At 54.2% G+C, this 26,891-nt stretch overlaps 1 protein-coding gene across 2 annotated transcripts in view; it reads left to right on the forward strand.

Annotated features, from left to right (window-relative positions):
- Positions 1 to 258: 258 nt before the first annotated feature.
- LOC125949511 (alpha-2Db adrenergic receptor) overlaps positions 259 to 26,891 on the forward strand; it is an 84,101-nt gene continuing 57,468 nt past the window's right edge. Inside the window, exons 1-2 of one of the 2 annotated variants that reach the window (XM_049676642.1) lie at positions 259 to 301; positions 6,787 to 9,437. In XM_049676642.1, the coding sequence (XP_049532599.1) occupies positions 8,643 to 9,437 (795 nt within the window). In that variant the 5' untranslated portion in view covers positions 259 to 301; positions 6,787 to 8,642. Of the gene's footprint in view, positions 302 to 6,377; positions 6,472 to 6,786; positions 9,438 to 26,891 lie in introns of those variants that run through there. The other variant, XM_049676634.1, reaches the window with a different exon arrangement.

A 26,891-nucleotide genomic window follows, 5' to 3' on the forward strand; every position in this document is an offset into this window, starting at 1 on the left:
CGAAAGACCCGCGGGGTGAGCCGAAAAAAAAAAAGTAAGCAAGCAAAAGGGAGTGCGAATGTGAGAAAGTGCGTGCGTGCGCGCGTGTGTACGCGTGTGTACGCGTGTGTGTGTGTGCAGCGAGCCTACAATCAACCTACTTGGGCGCCACAAGCTCTGGCGCGGCGCAGCCCTAGCTCGCAACGACGTCTAGACACTTCTATCAACCGCAACGACGTCAGAGACTAGCTGCAGTAGCAGCAGTAGCAGCAACATCGCCATCATCATCATCACCGTCATCATCAACACCGGAAGCCCTTGCGTAAGTCCTAGTTATTTGAACTTATCGGAGTCAACAGATCGCTCTCATCGCAGTCAGCACAATCAGTCACCAGACTCTTGGGCCAGGTTTTAAAAACAAAAACAGGACATCAAAAACACCCCACGAAAAAGAGGGAAGATTGGGACGGGGATGGAAGCAAAGGGTTGTGTAAAATGTGCAACAACATCAACAAGTAACAGCCAGCAGCTCTCAGCTGAGCTGCTCTGTTCTGTTCGTGCTCTGTTCGAGAGCTGGCTAAAAGCTGGCGCGCTTGGAGTGCGCTTCGATGATGACGATCTATTAATAGTTTTCGGGCGCTAGCCGCCCTTCCATCCATCCCTTGTTGTTGTTGTTGTGGATGACCACAATGGTCGGTCGTGCGTGTATGTGTGCGCGTGTGTGTGTGCGCGGTCAGTCCGCGATGCTCGATGCGATGTTGTGGCGGCGATGGTGGCGATGTTATGATTGATGGTACCACCCTCTGCACACACACACCACACACACACACGCGTAGTTGGAGGCCTCCCGAAACGGTCTGTGGAGCCACGGATGGCACGGGATCCATTTCGGGCCTGTGACGGGTGCATTCCCTAAACCTCAAAACCCTGTTACCCCCCCATTATTTTCGTGGGGTGGGGGTACCGTTATCATCGATGGACGTCCCGGCCGTCCGTTCGGTTCCCGGAGGGAGATTGGTTTGACATTTATTATGTCGGCGCAATTTTGGGTGCCCCGCGGTTAGCGTTGCGGGTTATGCGTAAAGGATGCGAAAAGGGGGCGCCAGAGGAGAGGGAGGAACGGTGAGAGGGTGGTAATGGATCGGCCGCTCGAGCTCAAGCAAAGAATTCGCGACCGAAACCCGAAACCAGCGCGTCTGGCGCCAAAAACCAAACCCCCATCCCTCATCCCCTTCAACCCCTTCAATCCCCTGTTTTGTGTGATAGGATTAAGCGGCGATTATCGGAGGATTTTGGGTGGCAGGGGGAGGGGAAAGGTGGAGGGTGCGAACCGAACCGAAGGCTGTTTTGAGTGAGGTTTGATTTGGGGCCTCGTCCGCCGTCCGTGAGATGCGCTCGAGTGATGCTCGCCCGTTGCGGTGTGTTTAGCTGTGTCTGTGTGTGTGTCCGTCCGGATCATTTTGCGATACTGGTGTGCAGAGGGTGTGAGAGGGTGGCTCATCCGAATTAGGCTACTGTTCCAGCAAAAGGCAGAACATGAGAAAGAGAGAGAGAGAGAGAGCGACTGCGAATGATACTTCTTCCATCCCTCGATGGCCATGCTGCTGCTGCTGCTGCTGGTAATGGTTTGTAAAGGAACTCGTAGCCTCGTAGCGGTGGTGGTGGACGACCTTTCCCCCTCGACTCGCAGGCGCGGTTGATTTACGAACAGAGATCCCAATTATCGATTGGGGGCTGGTGAGAGGGGGCGCCTGGTGATCGACAGAACGCACACACACACACGCACGCACACACCGGTGGCGGACGGATGAAGGAATAATATTTTGTAAATTGTAGTCGAAAAGCGATCACGATCGGTGATTAGAGGTCGTCCCGCGTACTGGTTGGCCGCATTTCGCATGATTGAATAGCTGCAATAAGAGCACCAGCAGAGAGAGAAAGAGCGAGAGAGAGTAAGGCAGAAAGTGGACAATCAGTCAGTGGTCCGCAAGGACCCGGACGCCGCCAGGCAGCCAGGCATTCGGTTGGTCGCGCGACTGCATCTGACAGCAACAAATGATTTGTTAATTCTCGTACATTTGATTCGTGTGTGTGTTTTTTTGCCTTCTCCCTTGGCTCATCGTTCTCCTTACACACACACACAGACACACATGTGCGCCAGCGATGGGAATATATAAATGAGACCCTCCCGATCGAGACCATTAATGGATAGTCGGATTTGCGGAACGCGGAATCCGAAACATGACCCCAGACCAAAAAACAACGACTGAATGACGATACGGATGTCATGTGCAGCTGCTGCTGCTGCTGCTGCAGAACCCCTCTCTCCCCCTCCACACCCTCCATCCATCTGGTTGTTGCTGTTTTTCCCCCAAAAACGAAATGCTGCTGGAACGCAAATTCCCCGCTCCAGCTTCTGCATGCGTGTGTCTGTGCGCGTGTGTGTGTGTGTGACCCGGTAATTTCAACGTCCCCAAAAACGCAACACAAAAACCCCGAGAAGGCCGAGCGTTCAGACCATTTGCAGCTGAAATGACGTCATATAAGGGTGAGGAAGGAAGGGGAGGAGGGAAGGGGGTTGCACGCATGTGCGTCCAGTGCGCACTTAAACCAAACGGAGCGGCTGAGAATTTGCACCCTTCCTCCTCATCCCCTCCCCCTTTTCTGGATCTCATTTCATTTCAGGATCTCCAAACTCCATGAAATGGGGAGATGGGGAGATGAGGCGCGACAAGCTAGCTGGGTTGCATTTGGCCCACGGGTCTCTTTCACACACACACACACACACGCACACAGAGACGCAAGCAGAGCAAGAGGACGTGGTCGCGTGGTGCTGAACCTCGATTAATGCGCTCTCTCTTCGCGACGTGGCAGGCGCTTCTCTTTTCTTCTTCTTCTCTCTTCTTCTTCTTCTTCTTCTTCTTCTTCTTCTTCTTCTTCTTCTTCTGCTGCCTATTCTTCAAAGGTGGTTAACCCCCTCCCCCCCCCCCCCTTCCCCAACAACAATCCCTTACGCCATAAGGTAACTCCGACGACGACCGAAGGACGATGATGAGCGCGACGATGACGGATCGGTGTGTGGGGGGGGGCAAAAAGGGGGAAAGGGGCTGGGCTGGTTGGTGGCAGGCGTTCCAAGCGACAAGTGGATGCCATTCCTGGTTGCTGTTGCCGCATTCTTTCGCGTTCCGATCCGATGCGACGGCCGCGCGCACATCCCGAAACCCAACGACGGCGACGGCGACGGCGACGGCGACGGCGACCACGACCTGAGACCATCACATGGTCCATCACCATCCTGGACTCTGGAGCACCGAGGCCACGGACCACACGACCCACGAGGTTAGTGGTGGTGGTGGTGGTGGTGGTGGTGGTGGTGGTGGTGATGGTGGAGGTTAGCAGGAATCAATTTCAATTAAATTCCATTCTGACAGCCAGAATGCCTCGTTCGGTCGGTCGGTTGGTCGGCCGGTCGCTGGCTCGCTGCCGACCACCGGATTGTGGAGCGCTCCAGTGCGCTCCAGGGGAGGAGGGGGTGCAGGGGACTCGAGGGTTAGGGGTTCGGCGGCTGCTATGTATCGAAAAGGGGTTGGTTTTGCGTGCTCGCACGTAGCAGCATATCGTCAGCACTACTGCCACCACCACCAAAGGAGCTCCGTGCCACGATCCCCTGATCCCCTGGTCTGGCCTGGTGTGTCTCCGAAGGCGCCTCATTACGATTCACACACGCGCGCGAGCGCGCCCGAACCCTCTCGTGTGTGTGTGTGTGCATGAGGCATTCGAATGTATAATAAATCGATTTTCGTCGCGAGGACTTCGAAGTGGACTTCGATTCGGACGCGGGGCACTTCGCGAAACATTCCTGCCCGGGAGCGGGCTCAGGCTATGTCCAGTGACTCACACACACAGACACACACACACACAGCAGCAGCAGCAGCAACAGCAGCAGCAGTCCTCTCGTGTACGCTCTGCAACAGGTTTCAGCTTGCAGCAGCAGCACCGAGAAGAAGGATGCCAACACTGGCAAACACACACACACACACACACACACACACGCGCGCGCGTTGCGGTGCGCGGTAGTGCAAGAATGAGGTCAGCGCATGGGCGCTAGGGCGCCTTGGTGTGTATGGCATTAGCATTGGTCATTGCTCAGCGCCAGTGGTCTACCATCTTGCTGAAGGGAAGGGAAGGGGGGAAGTGGGTGCGTAGGAAGGGGTTGGAGAGTGGAACGCTGGCATCTGCGATCTTATCGTCGCGACCGCCGAATGCAAATGACGCCGCGCGGAACCATGTTCTGCGTGCGTGTGTGTCAGCGTGTGTGTCTACGCGCGTGTGTGTGTGATGGAACAGCTGTTTGTCCTCCTAATTCTACTCCCTTTTGAGACCCTATTGTTTAGGGGGAGAGTTTTTTTTTCTTCTTTTTTCTTTTTAAATACTAGAAAATATTTTAAAACCTGAGACTTTCTATAACCAGATCCAAGAAATGAAACAGATAGAGAGAGAAAGAAAGAAAGAGAGCGAGAGAGAGAGAGAGAGAGAAAGAAAGAAAGAAAGAGAGCGAGAGAGAGAGAGAGACAGCAAGAGAAAGCCAAGAAAGGAGAATATCCATCATCGAGAGTGAGATCATCAAGAGATATGCAGCTGCTGCCGCCATCCCTTCCAGCATGGGTTGGTCGAGAGAGAGGGTGGAGTATGAAGGGGTTGCCCCCCCCCCACTCCACCATGCGTTGTTATTAAAAGTTCATCTGGCAACCTTCGCTTTGCGTTCCCGTCTTTGTTGTTCTCTTATTTGGCGTACAGCAAAAGGGTGCAAAGAGGTTACTAGGGGAAGGCAGGGAGGAGCGAGGAGGTATTTGGTTGAGGTATGGTCGTGCGCATTTCTATTTATTGCTCCGCCGCGCTCGCGTACACACACACACACACAGACACAGGGGCAGAACTCCATTAGGCGGATCCGAATACGCGCGCAGCACGCGCATATGATGCTTAATGCATCTGTTGCAACTGGATGGATCAACAGCGGCCTCCGCCACCGTCGCCACCGCTTACCGGGTACCGGATTCGTTCGTTTGTTTTGTTTTCGTGCCGCAGTCGTTGCCAGCCGCCAGCCGCCATTGCATCATCATCATCATCACGATCATGCTTCAACTCCCTTTTGCGGCCCGCTATCAAAGCAAACATTGGCCATGGCGCCGGCGTGTGAACTCGCGCCCGTGTGTGTGTGTGTGCGCGCGTGGCCACAACTTCCCAGCACAATGCGCGATTAGCTCGCGTGCGTGCGTGCGTGCGCCGCGTAAAGGGAGGGGGTTAGTGGTAATTATCGGGAAGGGGGGCCCGGGACGGGGAGAACAGCTCACCGGGTGTTCCGTGAACAAGCGATTACGCGCGTGCGCGCTGTGTGCGTGCGTGCTAATCGCCCTGCGATGCGATGCGATGCGATGCTCTGTTCTGCGCCACCGGAAAGGGGTTGATTTGCATAAAACGAGGGCTAAGTGGGGGAGCGGTGCACGTTGCGCACGTTGCTGCTGCTGCCGTCGGTGTTGTTGTTGCTGTTGTTGTTGTTTGATCGCAACAACTTATCGGGAAACAATTCAATTATCGCACTGCTGCTGCTGTTGCGACCTTCGACTCCACGAAATAGAGGAGTGCCGCCAGTGACGTAACCGTTCAACGCGCGCTCGCTCGCCCGACACAACCTCCTCCAGCAGCTTCCCTCTTCTCTTCTCAGCTCATCCATGCTTGAAAGCCACGCAGGAAACACACATCCAGGCTACTTCGGTATTTTATTTTAATTTTTCCCATTTACTTTTTACAATTTTTTATGATTGCTTATCCTCGCAAGAGTATTGTGTGAGATTTTGGGATCAACCGAAGCAAAACTGACAAAGATATGGATTTTTGAAAAACCGCCTTTCATACAAGGCTCAATGCATCTCGCGACTTTAAGTGGGGCTTCGGTATTTTATTTTAATCCTCGCATTTACTTTTTATAATTTTTTATGAGTGCTTATCGTTTCAAGAGTATTGTGTAAAATTTTGGGATCAATCGGAGCAAAACTGACAAAGATATGGATTTTTAAACATCCGCCTTTCATACAAGGCTCAAAGCATTTCGCGACTTTGAATCGCGTTTTCCCAAAAACCAACGTTTTCAAAGACGGTGCCCATCGTAGCCGGAAAACTACTGGACCGATCGATTTGAAATTTTGAACACATAATCTTTATACTATTTGCCAGGTAGCCCCGTCGAGTTTTTATAAAAAAACCTAGTACTTTTTTTTAAATAATTTTTTGAATTATGTAAAGTACCGTTTTTTAAGGCAATATCGCAAAAGCATCGCTTTTTCAACTTAAAAAATCTGCCAAAAATCAAAAAATAGGAAATTTTATAAAAACTCGACGGGGCTACCTGGATAAACTGATAATCTAACGAAAGAATATTGATTTGTGAATTTCTGATGACCCAGCACGTGGCTACGATGGGCACCGTAAAAGGTACATTTTTGCTCACTAGCCTTTTTAGATTGGATGCCATGAACGTAATTTTGATCAAATCTTCTTCAAAATAGAACCAAATATTCTTAAAAAGTTGTAGTTTAATATGACATTCACTTGAAAAATAAAGTTAAACGGTTTCTTCACTAAAAATTGTCAAAGATAAGCCTTTTTTTGACCCGAAATAACCAAAGAAGAACGAAAATCTTCTATTCATCACGTATTTACTGTAGTATTGCTTCGATCGTTGTGCTATACTGTCTTCACCAATCCACTAACCTGTTTCTGCTGTTTTTTTTTTCTTTCTGCTTCCAGTTCTGTGCAACGTTGATAGCACAGCAGCAGCAGCAGCGGCCACAACAACAACAAGAACGCCAGTGACCGTACCGACAGTGTACCGAAACCGAGCTTTCCGGACCGACCAGCACCAGCACCATTCGGGTGGGGGGCCGCCGGCGGTCGTGGCGATTGGTGCCCGGTGCAGCAGACAGGATAAGCGCCGATAAGCAGCAGACGGCGGTGCGCAGACGCCGACGGCGTAAAAAGGAAGCGGCGGCGGCAGCGGCGGCGACAGCGGCAGCTTCTAGCTTCATCGGCGGCTGTGGCGGCGGCGGTGGTGGCAGCGGTGGCGGCGGCGGCAACGGCGACCGCTTCGGAGGCGGCGGCATCGTGTGGTGAAGAGAAGGAAGAGGAAGAGGAAGAGGAGGAGGAGGAGGCGAGTGTTGCAGTGGGTGTGCGGAAACCGGGCACCACCGCCGCCGGCCCCCGGTGAGATCGGCCGGCCCCCGGCAGCCTTGACTTGACGAACAACAGGAACAGCAACAGGACAGACTGTTCGGCGACTGTTCGCTCGGAAACAAACAAAAAAAAACCACCGAGAGAAAGAGAGAGAAAGAGAGAGGAAGAGAAGCCCGCGAGACCGGCGTGTGATGGGCCACGACAGGTGGCGCCACCGGCAACACGACAACGACACACACGCACACTAAGCTATAAGCGGGGCTCCTCCAGCGGCTCGAGGACTCCGCGCGAGGGCCGCGCGACCTACTCTACTATATAGCTGGTGCCCTCGGAAGGAGGGAGGATGGAAGGCACAATCAACGGGGGGAAGTCCGTGGAGTAGATAGAGAAAAGAGAGAGAGATAAAAGAGAGAGAGCGGTCGAGATATCTATTATCACATATTACAACCTTTACCAAGGGAGTTTCGGATTAAAACGGGTTTTATCGCTTCCACCCGCAGGAGAGGGAGGAAGGGAAAGAGGCCACGAACGGGGTGAGGGAAGGCAGCCGCCCAGCCGTTGCCGCAGTCGCCACAGTAGCCGTCGCCGCCTCCTCGCTCCTCGTAGGGGTGCCAGAGTGCCACCGCGTGTACAGCAAACCACCCCCACCCCTACCCCTCTTCACCACCACCCCGTGGTTCCTTTCATTCCCACCCCGCCCCTCGTTCCGGCAGCAGCAGCAGAAAAAGGAGAAGAAGAAGAAGGATAAAGCGGTGGCGCACAACGAACGGTGGGCTCAACGCGTGCGCGCGCGCCTGTGTGTGCCTGTGTTTACGTGTACGTGTGTCTATGTGTCGTGCGTGTGTGTGTGTGTGTACATCGTTTAGCTAAGTGTTTCGTGGTTGCCGTCGCCGTCGCGTCACCGTCGTCGTAGTCGTCGCGAGCGTCGTCACAAGCGTCGTCGCAAGCGTCGTCGCGAGCGTCCAAATGTCGCGCGTCGTCCTTCGTGTGCTACAGTAAATAGTAGTAGCAGCAGCAGCAGCAGCAGCAGTAGCGCACTAGTAAAGGTAGTAATATAGTGCAAACAGGGTGTAGACCCCCTTACCCCGTTCGGTAAACGAAGTAAACTCTGGTGGAAATGGAACCCGTGGGTTCCCGTGGGCCGTGGCCGGACCGCCACCACCACCACCACCACCGCCGGGCAAGTACTTGAGCGGGGCGCGCGCGCTCGCAGATCGCAGACATCGGACGGACGGCAGTGTGTGCGCGTGTGCGCGTGTGTGTGTAGATAATAGAAGTACCGTGCGTGTGTGAGTGCTCCGTAATTACGTCTCTCGTGGGGGGCTCCGAACCCGGCAAAGGTCCAATCGCCCCATCGAGCGCCTCCTCCGCTTTAGACACCCTATCCCTACCCCCTCACTTCCCCGCCCAACTGCTGGCTGCCTCGATGCGCTATGGATTACGTTTCGCCGGGCAACATCTCGGAGGAGGACTTCCTGGCGATCGTCGGTGGTGGTGGTGGCGGCGTTGGTGGCAGTATCGGTGGCCCGGCCACGAACGGCTCCGCGATGCTGCTGCTCGGCGACACGGCGCCGGCCTCGGCATCGATCGCCACCATCATGCTCAACGAGTCGCTGCTGGTGGCGGCGGCGGCCGCAGCGGCGGCCGCAGCGGCCGGTTCAGGCGCGACTCCCGGCACCACCTCCGGTGGCACCGGCACCATCGCTGATGCGAACCTCACGATCGTACACGGTACCTATCCGAGCGGTTACACCCTACCGCACATCATCATCGCCTCGATCATCGTGACGGTGCTGATGATCGTGATCGTCGTCGGTAACATGCTGGTCATCATTGCGATCGCGACCGAGAAAACGCTCAAAAACATCCAGAACTGGTTCATCGCGTCGCTCGCCGTCGCCGACTTCTTTCTCGGGCTCGTCATCATGCCGTTCTCGCTGGCCAACGAGCTGATGGGCTACTGGATCTTCGGTAACTGGTGGTGCGATATCCACTCGGCGATGGACGTGCTGCTCTGTACCTCCTCCATCATGAACCTCTGTCTGATCTCGCTCGATCGCTACTGGAGCATCACGAAGGCGATCGAGTACCTGAAGTCGCGGACGCCGGCCCGGGCCGCCTTCATGATCGCGGCCGTCTGGATCATGTCCGCGCTCGTCTGCATACCGCCGCTGCTCGGCTGGAAGGCGCAACGGCCCGAGGGTCACGTCGAGCTGCCCCAGTGTCAGGTAAGCGAATGCACGCGTCGGCCCGGTGGCCCCGGAAAAATCCTGGTAGTGCGAAGAAGAAGAACGAAGAAGAATGGAACCGGAACACTGGCTGCCGGATGATTCCGGTGTGCGTGTGTAAAGAGTAGCGAGTGGAGTCGAGGTTTTGATTGTTGAGAAATCATTGAAATTGAATTGCCTGCTCGTTGCCACCCGTTTTGTTGTCTCATCGATATCAATCGCATCGCAGGACTCACTTCGCAGGACTCGACGCTCTCTCTTTCTCCCTTTCTCTCACTTTACCCAACAATAACAACAACCACGCCACGATCTCTCATGTCAAACATGCGGCTACACAGCTACACACACCCACAATGTGCGTTAGAGATGAAGGAAAGAAGAGGAAGGCGGAGGAGATCATCAGCAGCTCCAGGTGTCTTTACCTTCCCTGTTTTTGCCCCAACGGCGCTGCAGGATGTGGTTCTCGCGTCATCGCGTCCGCGGGCCTCTTCGGCCGCGCTTTGGAGCGATTTATGGAGGCCGCGCTGCCACCGTGTGTGTGTGTGTGCGAAAGAGAGAGAGAGAAAGAGAAAGAAAGAGCAGTAGCAGGCAGGCAGGCACGGGCAGCGACAGAACAGCAACACACACACACAGCACACACACAGCACAGCACAGTGCTGCGAGCTGTCAACGGGCAGAATGGCTGGCTGGCTGGCTGGAATGCCCTGGCCCTGAAGGGAGGGGGACGACGAGATGATGATGAACAAGCAAACCCCCCCCCGCGGTACCGTACCAAGCGTCCTGTGCGCGCTCGTATGTACGTGTGTGTGTGTGTGTGTGTGTTTGTCGGGGCCGAGCGCGATATTATTTGCTCAACTCAATTTAATTCAATTTCGACTGTCATATCCAATGTCGGGGGCCGCTGCCGCCCCCTTCCCTTCCCTTCGTCTCGCCTCGCCTGTATGTGTGTGTGTGTGTTTGTCGGCGCGTGTCAGAGGTCGCATAGGCGAAACTCTGGGTGGAAAACCCGTGATAGAGGAGGGGGAGGGAGGGAGGCAACGAGGGTGGCAATCGTATTTCATCTCTTTCGCCATTTTACTGCTCCTGGTTGGCGATGGCGTGCACGGTGTGTGTGTGTGTGCGCGCGTGTGTGTGTGTGTATGGTAGCAGAGGAATTTCCATTTCAGTCCGGTTGCTCCTGTCAAACGAGCTTTTTGCGTCGTTGAGTGGAAAGTAGGTGGTGGGGGAGGAAGAGAAGGTGAAGGTAATGGGAGGTAGGCTCGGCTCTGCTCTCTCTCTTTCTCTCTCTCTCTGGCAGACCGGCAAGACAGACAGTGGAGACCTGCGACGATTTAGTGACCGTTGATCCGTTGTTGCCGATCCGATTTGACAAGTTGTTGTTGTTGTTGTTGTACACCCCAACCCCTCCACCAAACCACCCCCACCACCCCCCTACCCCTCTGAAGTGTACGTTCGTCGGGACCGTTCGAATGGTTCGATCTGTCGATCCTGGTCCGAGGGGCGAGTGGTTGAGAATGAATATTTATAATGACTGGCACGAGCCAGTGTGCGTGTGTGTGTGTGTGTGTGTATATCTGTGGTTTAGCTTGCAGTGTCAGTGGTGCAGATGGCGGTGGATGGCGATGAAGGGCGTTGTTGCATCGTGCAATGCAATGGCGCCTTTTTGATTTTGATTTGGCGCCAGTTAGTGGCCTCTTCCTCCTCCTACTCCTTCTACTCCTTCTTCTCTACCTTCTCTCCTCACTCCTTCTTCGACGCCTTTGTTTGTGTTTGGCGTATGGCGTGCGCGCGCGCGCTGATGATGAATTACCTTCTTTTCGCATCTCGCATCCATGCGTGCGTGTGTGTTGAGGGAGGGCGTCTGCGTCTGCGATGCGTAAACATCATCCCCCTCGCTCCCTGGCCCCTTACCCCTGACCGTGAGCCAATAAACAGGCCCCGAGGTTCGAGGCCAGCCAGCCAGCCAGCCAGCCAGCCAGCCGCGAAAGGTAATAAGTAACGCTATTTTGCTGCTGAAGAGCGCTCTCAGCAGCAGAGCAGAGAGAGCGCAACAGAGAGAGCGAGAGAGAGCGAGAGAGAGAGGAGGTGGTGGCGTGAGCTTTAAGGGCGCTTAAGGCGGTGGCAATTCGGTGGCGCTCTAATGGCCCTCTGGTAGCTGGCAGCAGCAGCAGCAGCAACAGCAAGCGAAAAACAGGTGACTGAATGGTACTTGAGCTTCTTTACAGGGGAGGGTGGGGGTGGTGGTGGTGGTGCTGGGGCTGCTGCTGCTGCTGGTTTTGCTGGTGGGATGTTTACTGAGCTCCCTCCTTCCCCCGCTTCCCCTTTCCTGTTTTTCGCATCCACTCAGAGCAGTAACAGAGGCCCCGAAACTCAAACAACCGGAACACATCGGCCCCCCGGAGGGGGGGGGGGGGAAGGGCACACCTCCAACAAGTGTGCCGCTCCCCAGCTATAGCTGGCAGGCCTACGTGCACACACACACACACACACACTAGGCGAATAGTAGCCAGCGTAAGGTGCAGCAACAAGAGGTCGAAAAAAAGGGGGTATGGAGGGGGGGATGGGGGTAGAAATGAGTAGCCTCCTGGAATTGGTCGAAAAGGAGGGGGAGGGGGGTAAAAGTCGCCATCGATTCCGGAGATTCTCGGTCGTCTGGCGGTTCACTTTTTCCCCCAAAAAAAAAACTCACTCACCACTCGACTTGGGGCCGGAATTTTAAAGCTTGCTTCCCGTGTGTGCGTGTGTGTGAAGTATTATCGAGGAGCAGCAGCAGCAGCAGCAGCAGATCGATTTAAGGAGCTCGTCGTCGCTCGTCGCTCGTCGCTCGTACGGTGTATCGGCTTCGCTGACGTCTATTAACAACACGCTACCCTCTCCACCCCGTTTCCCCGTACACACACACACACACATTCACTTCACTTCTTTCGGGACGCTTTTGTTGTCGGTTTTTTTTCCTTCCTTCTTTTTTTTCGTTTTTCGTTTTCAACCATCACCATCACCCAAGCTCCTAAGCGACGGCCCGGACCCGCGAACCGGTTCACGTGCTTCACACTCCTTATCACACACACACACACCGACACCACCCTCCCGAGGTGTGAATCCATTTTCACCATCCCGTTTTGACCCGATTTCGACACTGTGCGAGCAACGGGGCGCTATCGCCGGGAACGTGTAAAGCATCATCCAGTCCCAGGCCTGCCAGCCAGCCCCATATCCGGTGGTTGTTAACCGTTCCAGGGTTTTTTTTTCTCTCTTCAGGTTTGCTGCTTCTTCTTGTTCTTCTTCTTTTGCTGGTTGTTTTTTTCGACAACAGATGATTGCAGCAGCGCCGCGTCAGTCACTCACACACGCACACGGATCGTCGGTCCGCATCCAGCTGTCTGTCTGTCAGGTCGATCAGGGGTCGAGCCGCGTTTGATTATATTTATCCCTCCCGTCTTCACTTTCCTGCGTGAAAAGTGAGGAGGGCAGAAGGGAAGAGGGAGAGGAAAGGGGGATGAGGAAGATGAGCGATTAGCGATCAGCAATCCTCCCCAACCCTACCCGGGCGGGATCAACCATTAGCGTTGTGTTGAAAGAGTGTATCAAGGGGGGGGGGGCCTTCACTCCCTTCACTCCCTTCACACCCGATCGGTGGTTCGTGATTTGGTTTTTTCTTTATTTTTAATTCGACACCCAAGTGGCGTTTTTTGATCGCTTCAGGCGCGGACCTGGAGTGTTGCTGCTGCCGATGCTGCTGCTGCTGCTGGAGTACCGACCTTTCCCCCCTCCCCTTTGTGCTAGTAGTGGTCGAGAAGGGGGCTAATTTTAGCTTCAGCGTTTCCGTGCACCAACATCACCAACCAACACCACCAGAACGCTCATCATCGCTCGTCAAACTCGCCGGGCGGCGATCCAGGCGAGTGCGTTCACCCCACCCCCCGGCCTCGCGCGTAGTAGCACACACACACACACACACACACACACACACACACACACACACACACACACACACACACACACACACACACACATACATACCACTTTTGTGCGCCAATTTCCAATCGGTTTTCCATGGAAAAGCGGCACCTGCCAGGAGGTGGGAATGCTGTGCTTCGGGGGCATTACCTGTGACAAAATGCGCACACACACACACACACACACGGGTGCGCCCGAGGCGAGGTTTTTTCCGTTTTGACTGTCGGGGGGGGGGGGGGGGGGTTTGTTGTCGATGTGGTGGAAAAGCATTCCAGCAACGCACACCTGTCTTGGGGAGGAGGGTGAAGAGGGGTGCACCCACACCCCTTGGCTGCGTGATGCGCTTCCATGTGCGAGTAATCAAATTATCGACACTCCATCGGAGAGACGAAGACGCAGCACCAGTTGTTGTTGTTGTTGTAGTAGGGGTGAAGGATGAGGGAAGGGGGAGGGTCGAAAACGGAAAGGGGTTGTTTATCAACACCACCCACTCTCAGGTTTCCTCAGAAGAAATAAAAAAAACCTCGGCACACACAGACACGCACACGCACACACACAGAGAAAGGGACCTCTCGGCTCTCATCTTTCATCGAACTCCAGAGGATGCATTGGAGGAGAGAGGGAAGCGAGGGAGGGAGGGAGGGATGGTGAGAGGGGTTGGTTGGCGGTTGCGGTTACGGGAAACGATTCCGAGAGAGGGGTGGGTGGTGGGTGAGAAGGGGGTGGGGGTTGAAGAAAAACGGCACGACAGAGCATATAATTTATGGGTGACACCGTATCAATCTGTCACAGACACACACACACCTCTCCTCCGACTTTCTCAATTTTCTAAGATGCTGGCGATGTTGTTGCCGCCCCCTCCCCCTCCCCCTCGTGGGAATCCCCCATCCCTCCCCCCTCGAGGGACAACCTGTCGCAATCTTGCGGTGGTGGTGGTGGTGGTGCTGGTTGGTTTGATAATTCACAGCTGGCTGGCTGGCTGGCAACACACAAGTCAACACCCCTTCCGAACCCCCCTACCCCGTGCTAAGGGGTCGGTTTCGGTGTCGTCATCGACTGCAATCCCATCATCGCTGAAGGTGTCTCCACTGCGTAGCGTCCCAGTGGCCAGTTGGTCAGTGGCGATCGTGCTTCTGGTTTTTAGGGGGGGCGGGGGCCGGGGTGCGGGTGTACGGGGTGGCTGGATGCTCGCAAGAGACTCGCCGAGGCCATGGAACGAATTTCTAAGGTTCAGAGTCGCTGTGTCGTTGGCGCCAACCTCTCCTCCCTCCCGCCCGGAACAGAGCAAAACAACAACCCCTACTCACCACCACCCCCTCTCCCACCCCCCACAAACTGGTGGAAGGGCGGAAAATTGATGAACGTGTCGGTGGAGGTGGTGGTGGTCCCCCTTGTTAGTGTTCATCTGGACGCCGAAAATGGACGCCCCTGCAGCCGCCAATCGGAAATCCTCTCTCCAGAAACGCTTAGAAGAAAAAGAAGAAGAAGTAGAAGAAAAGAGAAAAGAAGAAATATTCGAAAGCGGGAAATCCGAACAAAAGTCCCCTTCGGCGAGGTAACCCCCAAGCAGGCCAGGCCAGGCCAGGCCAGCCAGCTAACCAGACGGCGGAGGAACAGCCCCAACACTCCCCTCCATCCCTTCCTTCCTCGTTGGGCACCATCGAAGAGAAAGAGAGAGAGAGAGAGCCAAAAAAAAAAAAAGGGACGCCGACTGGTGACCAGACAAAGTCTAATTTATGCCTGCCGCGCACCAGCTGCGTCCACCACCCAACACCCACACCATGGCCCACCCCCCTCCCCTGGGGGTGGTGACGGTGGTCTCTGCCGAATCGATGGAAAAGTTTTTCAATTTTCGTGAAAAGCAAATCCCGGCCTAGGCGCGCTTCCCGGTCAAACCAACGAACGAAAACCAACCCCCCCCCCCCCTTTCCATCTCTTCCCCCAGGGGGAAGGAAGCCGAGGCCGGACTTTCCAATTTGCGACTCCTAAGGGACAGTCAAAGGGGAGGGGGGGGGGGGTGTGGGAATGCCAGCTCACTTCATTTCCTTCCTTCCCCCCCCTCTCGCTCTCTCTGGTTCCCTCGGGGAGGGGGGTGGTTTTGTGAAGAAGAAAAATGGTTCCCGCAAGTCGTTCTGGTGCTGGCTTTTAGGGGCGGACCGTAGCGCGTAGAAATCGATCACCGGTCGACCGTGCTCGGGGGGAGGATGTAACGGGCACGTGAGGTCGTGGGAAGGGGAAGGGAGGGGCCCTTCTGGAGTAACAAGAAGCATCGACATGGTGCTGCAATGTTCAGTAGTAGTAGTAGAGTTCCCGAGTGACGCTGCCAAATCCCTGTCGCCATTTTTGGGGAGTGTATGTGTGCGTGTGTGTGCGTGTGTGTGTGTCAACGTCGGATCGCAACGTCGGGAAGTAGAAAAAAAAATACAACGCCAAAAACTAGAGCATCAAACAAATCGCTCGACCATCATCGCCAATTGCAGGCCCTTGATGGTCAGGTGTCCTTGATGGTAGTGTGTGTGTGTGTGTGTGTGCGGGTGTGCGGGTGTGCTGTGGCCACTGTGCAGGCCCTGGAGTGTGGCCCACTTACCAGAGCCACTTTGAACCGACCGGCCACTTGAAACCCGGGGCCTAACTGGCTACCAATCCTCTTCAGCTCCCTCTCTCTCTGTCTCTCTCTCTCTCTCTGTCGCGCGCGCGCTCGCGCAAAACGCCTCACCACAAAAGTGCAACATATTACTCAACGACGACACCCCTTTATTCTGTCGGTGGTCGAAGGGGTGGCTAGGGTGGCGGCTAGGGGCCGAGGGTGCACAATAAAATCGCGTCGAAAATAGACTCCTGATCGACGCTTCGGTTCGGCTGTTTGGCTCGTGTTTTTTTTTTGTTTTTTTTTGCTGTTGGCTCCGTTTTGGCCCCGTACTTCAAAGTGACAGCCCTCGAGGGAGGGGGGGGGGGAAGAGAGGTCCCCCCCTCCCCCCCTAACCCCGTAGAACTCTGGTTTGGTTTGATATTTACAGGATTTATTTCAGGGGAAGGGGGATGGGGGTAAGGGTGTTCTCGTGGGGAAAGGGAGGGGGCGGGGAGGTGCGTCGTAAATCAATCCATTTACGATCGTAAAGTACTACGGCGGGCGGCGCAAACAAAGTCCGCCGTACACCTCTTGACGACGACTCCGACTACGATGATGATGATGATGATGATGATGAGGATGAGGATGAGGATGATGCTGGCAAGGGTGATGAGATGAGATGAGACCAATAGAAACGGCCCATGATGAGGGATGAGCGAGCGCACACACACACACACACACACCAACGCCCCCGACTACACGATTAGTTTGTCAAGTGGCCCGTGGCCAGTATCGAGTGTGTGTGCGTGTGTGTGTGTGTCTGGCTGTGCGTCGTTAATGAGCCCCTTTACTACGGCCCCTTACCCCTTCTACTCGCGCCCCCCCTGGGCCTCAATTGCCGGTTTTTCCTTCAAAACAGAAAGATGGATGCTACACTTTCTTCGACGCAAAACTTGACTTTTTTTTTTAACGCCTGGAACAAAAGTTTTATGTTATAATCAATATGAGAGGTTACTTACTTTGTTTAAACATGGTATTTCCGTTACACGACAGCTCAAACCTACATATAATGCATCAAGGGGAACGTTCGCCAAAAAATGGCGCCATCTTTTTGACAGAACCGAAACAGGAATAAGTCATTCTGGGACCTACTAATAATCATAACCGGACGAACGGTTGACTCTAATGGTGGAAGAGGGTGCAGGGGCGGGGTAAAGTAGGTAAGTCTGCGGTAGGAACCACGTACCACCACCACCTCGCCTCGCTTCGGTTCGGTTTGGATGGTTTATGAAAGTTTTGTTTGTGATTTTGTTAGTTTGTTTTGTACGTTCGCTGCTCTGCTCGTAGACCATTTATCTTGGATATCATTCAGTCCTCCTACCCGCCCCTAAAGCCCTTCCCCTCGTCCTACCCTTTCCGCTTCACATGCAGCGAATCCGAGGGGCTTCAGAGTTTGACAGATTTTGATAGAGTATCGGCAGACAGGGAGGCAGGCGGGCAGGCGGCGCCAACCAATGGGAATGTGTGTCCGGGACACATCCCGGTTTCCCGATAGGCAATGGCGGAGGCCGGGAGGGGAAGGGTGGGAAAAGAGGTGTAGAACACTCTACGAAATGAATTTTGCATCCGGATGCCACAATCGGCACGACAACGACATCTATACGTCCTACCGCTGCACACACACACACACACACGCGCGTATGCACACATACAGACACAGATGGGGAGTGTGTGTGTGTGTGCGCTCGGTATCTGATTGTAAGCTTCCGGACTTCAAACAGAAGCAGCAGACGGCCCCAAGAACACCACGGACCAGACACAATGGTCCGCACCGCACATGTGTGTGTGTACGTGTGTATGTCGCACATGACAAACGAGGATGCGGTAGATTAGGGGGCCGTGTGCCGGCTGGCGGCTGTTGGTCGCTCTCTCTCTCTCTCTCTCTCTCTCTCGTTCTCTTTTTCTCTCTCTCTTTTTCTCGTTCTCTCTTTCTACTCCAACTCCTCCTTCCTTTTCCTTTCTCCTTTTTGGTAGAGATCCGCTCTAGACACACGCACACACACACACACACACACAGACGCGCGCAGAATTCGAAGGCAAAGTCCTGTCCACACTATTCTGTTTCTGCCACAACTCGATGCCGAGGCTCCGCCGGGCTTTCGAGCTGACAGAACGCGACAGATAGGAGAGAAAGAGAGAGAGAGAAGGGGTAGAGAGGATGGAATCTAGTAGGAAGTGGTGGTGGTAGTAGTGGTCGGCCCAAAAAACACCATAATGTACGTGAAACGAATTTCATAGACTCCAAAACTCCGCAACAGACGACGATCTGCCAGCGAGCCAGCCGGGAGTCGGTCGAGTGGATAACGTGGGTTGGACCAAGATTTTCCATTTTCCGCAAGTTGTTACCCCCTCCAATCCCCCGGCCTCCCAGGCCACAGGCGGCTGTTGGGCGCCCGGACAAAGCGTTCGACGAACGGACGTTGGACGGACGGAAAGTTGTTGTTGTTGCTGCTGCTCGAGATGTGTCCAGCGAGATAGAGATTTCGAAGAGGCGCGGGGCGAGTGGTGGGTTCCCCTCGTCCCCGGGAGGCTATAAAAGGGCTGCAGCACACCCTTCACCCCCCTCTTCACTCCTCCCTCCCCCTTACGCGCTCCGCATTGTTGTGGAGTCCGGAGTCCGGAGTCCGGGTTTGGTTTGGCCCGGAACATACTACCATTTGCATAATGTCTCAATTTTTACGCAGCCAACCAGCCAGCCAGCGAGCCGCCTTCCCCTCTCTCCCTCTTCCCCATACCTTCGGGTTGGAACCGAACAACGGCTTCCAAAACGTGGGGCGACGGGCGACGGGCCAAGGTCTCCTACAAGCCAAGGCCTACAACGCAACCGGCGGAATGTGTGTGCCTGTGTGTGTGTGTGTGTGTGTGTGCCTGTGTGTGTGTGTGTGTGTGTCAGCGAGTGCAACATTTATGTACTGACAGGGTGCTAGTTTGCTACTTTGCGAGTACGAGGCAATTTTTAGAGAGGGGGGGGGGGGGGTGAGAAGGGGGTCTGGTGGTCGAAACAACCCCCCCTGGGTTCCCCTTGTCCCATTTAAACGGCTTCCCTCGAGCGAGCTCTTCTCGCTTATCGCTTACGCGAGCGCCGGGGGGGTAAGCGGCAGCCCCAACCCTCCAAAGCCTCCTCCCACCTCCCCTAGAAACTGAAACCCAACCAACCAACCAACTCCCAACGACCACCAACGAGAGGGGGGGGGGGGGCATGCGAGGCGAGAGTTGCAAAGGTAGTTGGAAAAGTCTTTTATTATTATTTTTATAGTTGTTATCAATTTTGAGCCAACTCTATCCCTCTCCGACCACCACCACCACCACCCGCACCCACCTCGTCCCGGACGGACGGCAATTTGTAAAACCAATTCTTCTACCCACACACACACACACACATACACACACACACACACACATACATACACCTCTCTCTCTCTAACCGAGTATTCCGAAGCGCCGGGCGGGTAAACCCCAAAAACCCCGGTATATATGTGTGTGTGTGTGTGTGTGAAAGGTAGAGCTCGGAAGTAGAAAGTTCAACAAATGCATTACCGCTGGGGTTCCGTGTTTCCCACCCCCCGGTTTACCTTCTCTTGCCCCCCCTCCCCCCAAAAAGGGGGTTGAGGGTGCTTCGGACAGCTAAATTGCTTCAAATTTGTTCAAAGGAGCAGAGCGTGGAGAAGAAGGAAGGAGGAGATCGGACTCTGGGTAAGGATTATCTGAGCGACCCCCGCCCCCTCTTTCCACCCCTTCCACTCCCCTCTTTTCGATGAGTCAAATCTGCATACCGACCGAGTACGTAGTGCTGGCGTTGCGCTACAAGTGCCCCTCCGGCAGATGAAAAGGAAGAAGAAGAAGAAGAAGAAGAAGAAGGCAAAGTAAGGACTCCAATGTTTGGCTTTTGCGTGTGTGAGTGTGTGTGTTTGTGTGTCTTGCGGGAGCAAAGTTCGCAGTCTTCTCTCTCTCTCTCTCTCTTTCTCCCTTTTTTTTGCTTAGTTCGGAATCAAAACAACTACTTGGGGACCACCGGGGACACTCTATTGTGTCTCACTTTCATCCTCAACTCTTTGTAGGCGAGAGAGAGAGAGAGAGAGAGAGAGAGAGAGAGAGAGAGATAGAGAGAGAGAGAGAGAGAGAGAGAGAGAGAGAGAGAGAGAAGATAGGCTGTATTTTGTGTTTTCGCTTCGCTTCGTCGAGAACCGGAGAGGAACAACTCACCGTCAGGGGAAAAACGCACTTTGTGCAAACATGTCAAAGTTAAATGGCGCCACACAGACACACACACACACACACACACACACACACACAGGGCAGGGCGTTAATGGGTAACAGCTGTCAGGTCTAATTATTTCATTCGTCAAATTCAATTAAAGCACCTCCTCCACAACCGCACGACGACGACGACCTCCGGTTAGTTAAGGTTTGTTCTTGGAAAGAAATCGATTCACAAACACACACACACACGCACACGCACAAGCCGAGGAGGAAAATAAGGATGATGACAAGGAATGGTACAACAACGGGCGTCTGTCAAATGATAAAGGATGCCGTGGTGGTAGGGGTGGGAGGGGGGTAGTGAGGTGGCATTTCCATCATTTCTCCCTCCCCTCTCCGTGCCCTCAGGGTAACCACAAAAATACCACAAAACGAGCGTTCGAGTGGCACTGTCACGACCTTACAGCAGCAGCGGGGAGGGGTTGATGGAGTGACGTCGTAGAAGGGCCAGAAAAAGGGGGCCAAGCCGAGGACCGAGGGGACGAAATTCCAGCGTGCAGCAAGCGATTCCCCCCTGGTCCGGCCTCTCTCTCAGGTCTCTCGGGTTCTCCTTGTCTCTCTTTCGCTTGGAATGTCCGGCCACTGCGAGAATGTAACGCGGGAATGTTCCGGTTCGCACTTTGGGCAAAAGGGCATCTGGTGGCGGATGATTCTTTCTTCTGGCCTTCGGGTTGATCTGGATTCTGGACGACATTCGACGTCACGCCGCCGGGGGGGAGGTTTTTTGCGTTTTTTTTTTCCTTTTCTTTTTTCCTTTATTTTTGCCAGTTAAGACACTCGAACACATTCAAACACACACACACACACACACCATCTCCGTCTCCGTCAGCTCCGGCTAACCTCAACAACAACAACTAATCTGTATCTCTCTCTCTTTCTCTCTCTTTCTCTCTCTCTTCTCGCAGGTAAGAGCATAACTTTGCGTCGGTCGATGATAGAAGATAATGGAACATTCCCGGATGCTCACGATCCACAGCCACAAAACCCGTCAAAGGCAAGTTTTTCTCCGTCCCGCCCGCCCCCCTTCTGGCGCCCCCCTCCCGGGGGGGATGCTGGGTGTTTAATGTCAATCAGCAGTGGCCTATAGTGCCTGTGCCGACTAACGTCGAACGTCGACCGAACCCCAAACCAACTCCTCCTTTCTCCCTCCCCCCACCCCCCTGCCGGCTTATTCGAAATCGAACTCGAGACCTCGTCAGGCTCGATGATGATCAAAAGATAAGGCACCGTTTGCCGAGGGAGGAAGAGAGGGGAGGGGGGGGGGGTCATAAACGTGATGCTCTGCTGTAGAGTGCAGGCAGTGCATGAAATGGGGAGGAGTGCGGGGGTGTGGCGGCTATGAAAAAGATATCAAAATGATTTTCACACCTCCAAGCGGGGGAAGAGGAAGGAAGGGGCGGGGGGGGGGGGGGCAAAAAATGGCGCCGACAAAGACGACGACCACGACGATAACCACGACGACAACGACGAGGACGACGAGGACGAAAATAACAATAAAATTCGAACTTCCGCCTCTAGTCTGGGTGCAGCGGAGGGGTTGGAGTGAAGGGGAGGGGGGCATTTTCACAATCAATTTGTTAAAGGTGAACGGAGGAGGAGGCGGAGGGAGGAAAAACATGAAGTCAATCAACAGCAACAGCAGCAGCAACAGCGTGGGGGAGTGGGGGGAGTGCCCAAACCGGGAGCCAGAAAAAAACCCGGGAGCGAGCGAAAAGTTTTGCCTTTTCCATTTCCCCACCAGAACCCCCCCCCCCCCCCCCCTTTGGACGCCCGAATGCAATGCTCTTCACAGGTCACACCGGAGGGTGGAGAGAGAAAAAAAAAGCGGGAAACAAATTACTGTCACCAGCAGACAGAGGGGGGACGAAGGGGAACGAGGGGGACGGGGAGTGTGCGGTGGGCTGGCGAACCGGAGCACAAAGCTGGAGCACAAAATGGCCGGCGAATGACGGGCCAAATGTGGTCCGCTCTTCTGTTGTGTGATTGGAAAATGTGTTGGGAAAATGGCAAAAGACGAAGAAAAATAAGAAAAAAGAATAAGAAGAAGAAGAAGGTAAAAAGAGAAGGCGACGAAAGGGAAGAAGAAGAAAAAAAGGGGGGAAAAGATAAGAAGGAGAAGCAAAGGGAAGTGAAGAGAAAAGAAGTGAATGATGCAATCAACAGATGTTGTTGTTGCTAATTATCCCAACACAACGGTGTGGAGTGACCGAACCCCCCCCTGGCAATGAACCGTGGAAAATGGAAAACAATTTCACCTGGACCACCGGTCCCTCCTTCCTCTTCCCTTTCCCCTCCTGTGGGTTGCGGTTAACGCATGGCCATCCCATCGAACTGTGGTTAACGACCCCTAAAGGACCCCCGGCCATTGCCTTTTATGCGACGTGGGAGTACGGAGCGAAGGGACAGGATACGGGGGGGCGATTTCATGACGGGAAGAGGCTGACGCTTTTCCGTTGCTTTTCACGCTTCGGGGGGAAGAAAAAAAAAACCCGCGTGCGCGTCAGTACTGTCTGATGAGTCTGATGATGCATACCATCGGAAGTGTGTGTGAGAGAGAGCGAGAGAGAGAGAGAGAGAGAGAGAGAGAGAGAGAGAGAGAGAGAGAGAGAGAGAGAGAGAAAGAGAGAGAACGAGAGAGAGAAATTGCTGGGTCAACAGCTAAATGTGTTTGTCATTCGCATTTGATTTCGGCAACTCACTCACTGGAGCAAGAGGTGTTGGAGGAAGCGGTGAAGTGGGATGGAGAGGGGATGCCACCATTCGCCAGCACGATACAATCGATCGCTTTCTCCGCTTTTCACGCTGCCTCACCACTCCACTTTCCATAACCAACCGCACCCCCCTCTCCCCTTTCTCTCTTCTTCCCCTTGCTTTGCACCCTTCGCTGGTCGGTCGGTCGATCGGCCGGTTTGAAATTAACCAAATAACCGCAGCAGCAGCAGCAGCAAGAAAACCGCGAAACATTCGCGACGCGAGCGAAAGGACGATCGGGGGTCGGGGGGGTCAATGAAGGGGAAGGGTGAGGTGTTCCCGGGCAAAGGGCTTCCTTTTTTTCCTTTCACTCTTCACCCTTACTCTCTCTCTCTCGCGCGCTCTCTTTCATTCTGTCTCTCGCTCTCTTTCTCGCGATTCATTCTGTTGAAATGAGGAAGTCACAAGTTGTTTTGTGACTGTGACTGTGTGTGTGTGTGTGTGTTTCGGAACCATTTGCGTCCAGCATCCCTTGTTCCCAGCGAGAGAGAGAGAGAGAGAAAGGGAAAGCGGCGAAAGGGGGTGCGGGCGATGAAGAATGAGGAGGGAAAGGGCGAAGGAGGAAGCGAAATGGTAATTTAATGACGATTCCGTTGTCTTTTTCACCATTCCGAGCTTTCGAAATTGAAAAGTGAACCCCCTACCCCCTACCACCCCTCGCGTGGGGCTTCTCTCTCTCTCTCTCTCTCTCTCTCTCTCTCTCTCTCTCTGTGTTTTTTTTCTTTTTCGCTCTCCCTGTTGCGGCTTTTTTTTCTCCCCCAATCACTCTGCTTCACGTTCTCTGTCTCTCTCACTCTCTTTCTCGTTCTATTTTCCTTTCGTTCACACACACACACACACACACACACACACATACACGCGTCGTTGTCACCCTTGTGCCACTTGGCATTCATTGGCGGCTTAGAGTGAGGAGAGAAGAAAGGGAAGAGAAAGGGAAGGGAAGGGGGATGAAGTGCAAAATAATTCCATCAACTACGGGTGATTGACACCGCACCCCAACCACCGCACCCCCTCTGCTCATCCACCGGCATGGCGACAGGTTGGCTTCTGTTCCAAACGACGATGAGGACGACAATGAGGAGGACGCGGTGCGCGAGTGTGAACAGCGCACATACCAGGGCGGTCGACAAAAGGAAAAAACAAAAAAATGCGCCGATGGAGAAAGGAGCCCGTTGGGGGGAGTGGTGAAGGGAGAAAATGGAAACAGCCCAGAGGCCGATGTCGGTTGGACGCTTGGCTGGCTGGCTGGCTGGCTGGCTGATGATATCTAGCTTCGCTGCGACCCATTGCACCTGGTTCACCATTCCCGAAAAAGCACACACACACACACACACACACACCCCAGAGCCTAGGGGAGGCGGTAGCACACCATTCAACCACCGGACCGGGCGAAGGGGGGTCAACCAGGCCTGGCTGCCCGGTCCGGTGTGTATGGAAACTCTGGTTTTCCATTTCGAAACCCCCCCTCTACCCTCTGCTTCCACCCCCAACGATTCGATTCGTACCCTCCTCCCCCCTTCACGATGGAGGCGCCAGGTTTGGCGTCAGCTCGATTTAGCTTTTTTTTTCAGCAGAGAGAGAGAGAGAGCAGAGCAGAGAAAGAGAGAGAGAAAAGGAGAGAGAGAGAGAGAGAGAGAGAGAGGAAAAACAAGAGCCAATGCGGCGTTGGTCAGATGTGGAATGTGTGTCTGGTGGTCAGTTCGAGGAGGATCGATTATTGCCTACCTCTACTACCACCACCACCCCCGTCATCATCCCCCTCCCTCTGAAGCAAAGTCACAAGCAGCTGATCCGGAGCCAGCGAGCCGGAGCGAGGCACTCGGCACAAATACTACCACACTCTATCCAGCAGCAGCATAAATCGTAGCATAAATCTTTTCCCTTAAACGCCTGATTCAATTTCACCCCCACCCGGGCCCCACCCGAGCCCTCCTACCCGGGGCTGCCAGGCCGGCGCCGCTCGACGTCCAAAGCGTCTTGATTGAGTTTTCGGGGCTTCTGCCACGCCCCCTGCCTCTGTCTCCGTTCTCCGGCTATACGAGCAAAGTTGTCACGTTCACCACCAACCTTCCAAGCAACCCTCCATCCCTCGCCCGGGGGGGCTTTTCCTCCCTCGACTGAAGCCTGGGCTCGGACAATTGAATTTAAATTAAAAGCAATGAAATTTGGGCATCTCCCTTCTTCGAGGTCCATTAACTTAGCATTTTCACCACCCCCTTCCCTCGGTGGAGTGGATATTTCACCCTCTTGCGTTTTGTGTGCGGCTGTGGCTTTTGGGCTTCTTGTTCTTCCTCGTAGTTGTGCGCATAGACACGCAGCAGCAGTAGGAGTAGCACCTGAATCTCTTATCCACCGCTTGGGCGTCTTCATAGCCCCCTTCTCCCCTCTTCAACTACCAACCCCCCCTTGTGCGCTAGAGGGTTTTTACCAAGAAAAGAAAGCGACAGAGGGCGAGGACAGAAGAGAGAGAGAGAGAAGAGAGAGAGAATGAATGGAAGATATTAGCACGAAATAAAGAGTATAAACGCTTCGGCAGCGTGTAGCGGCTACCGCTTCCCCCCTTCCCCTTCCCCCTTTCGTCTTCTCCTTCTTCTTTCTCCCCCCCGTCCTCCGCTCCACTGCTGCATGGGAATCGCTTGTCGAAGCAAAACAAAGAGCTCTTCGAAAGAGTACCGTCAGTACCTCCCCGTACTGCTGCTGCTGCTGCTGCTAGCGTGCTGCTACGTCAGCGAGACATGCCTCTTGCCATGGCGCAAAATGGCGGTTCGGGGCCGCCGAAAATCAAAGATAATCGACCGACCCCGACCCCGACCCCGACCAACACCACCGAGTGCCGCGAACATCATAATCAAGAGCGCGGAAAATTAGCTCAACACGCTTAGCACAGTGCTCCACAGAGAGGGGGGGTAGATTAGGGGGGGGGGAATGGGGGGGTGCGCGATTGCTGGACTCGAGATTGGATTGGATACTCTCTTTTTCTCTTTCTCTCTCGCGGTGCGAACGGGTGCTACTTCTTCTTCATCTTGGGCAGAAGAGGAGGAGGAGAAGAAGAATTTTCACCGACACTGACCCACACACACACACACACACACACACACACACACACACACACACACACACACACACACACACACACACACACACACACACACACACACACACACACACAGCCTGTCATGCGTCACCTGCGTCTGTTCCCATGATCCCCAAGGAAGATGTTCCGTAGAAACGGGGTGGGGGGGGGGGGGGTGCAGCAATCTACTAAACACACACACACACACACACACACACATACACACACACACACACAGACACATCTGACAAAAGTAGACAAACATTGCAAAATCGAGAGGGAGAGAGAAAAAAAAAGAGATACCCGCCAGGGTGAGGGTCACCAACCGTGCCTTTTGATGGATGGCTCCATATATATATATATAGGCTCCAGATAGACCTTCCACCAGCAGCAGCCGAGCCGAGATCAAACGGAACCAAGGGGATAGAACCCCCTTCCTTTCCCATTCCTCCTAGCTCCTAGCAAATAGTAGCTGCTGCTGCTGCAGGTGCTGCTGCTTCAGCTCATCCTTCCCACATTGCAAGCACACTGCTACACTCGCGTTGCACACCTTGCATGCACTGGGCCTGGCAGCGCATTGGGGATTTGCATTGGGCACCACCCCCTCCCCCCCGGGGCAACAACCCCCTTAAACATGTGGCAGTGCGCACCAGTGTGTGTGTGCTTCTTATTTGCCCTCTTTTACCTCTCGCATCGTGTGTTCTCTTCCTCTCCACGGGGAGAGTGGTTCCTTTTGAAGCCGGGCATGAGCCCGGTCGGTACACCATCCCCCATCCCTCCTTCT

This window comes from Anopheles darlingi, chromosome X (genome assembly GCF_943734745.1).
Source record: "Anopheles darlingi chromosome X, idAnoDarlMG_H_01, whole genome shotgun sequence".
NCBI lineage: Eukaryota > Metazoa > Arthropoda > Insecta > Diptera > Culicidae > Anopheles > Anopheles darlingi.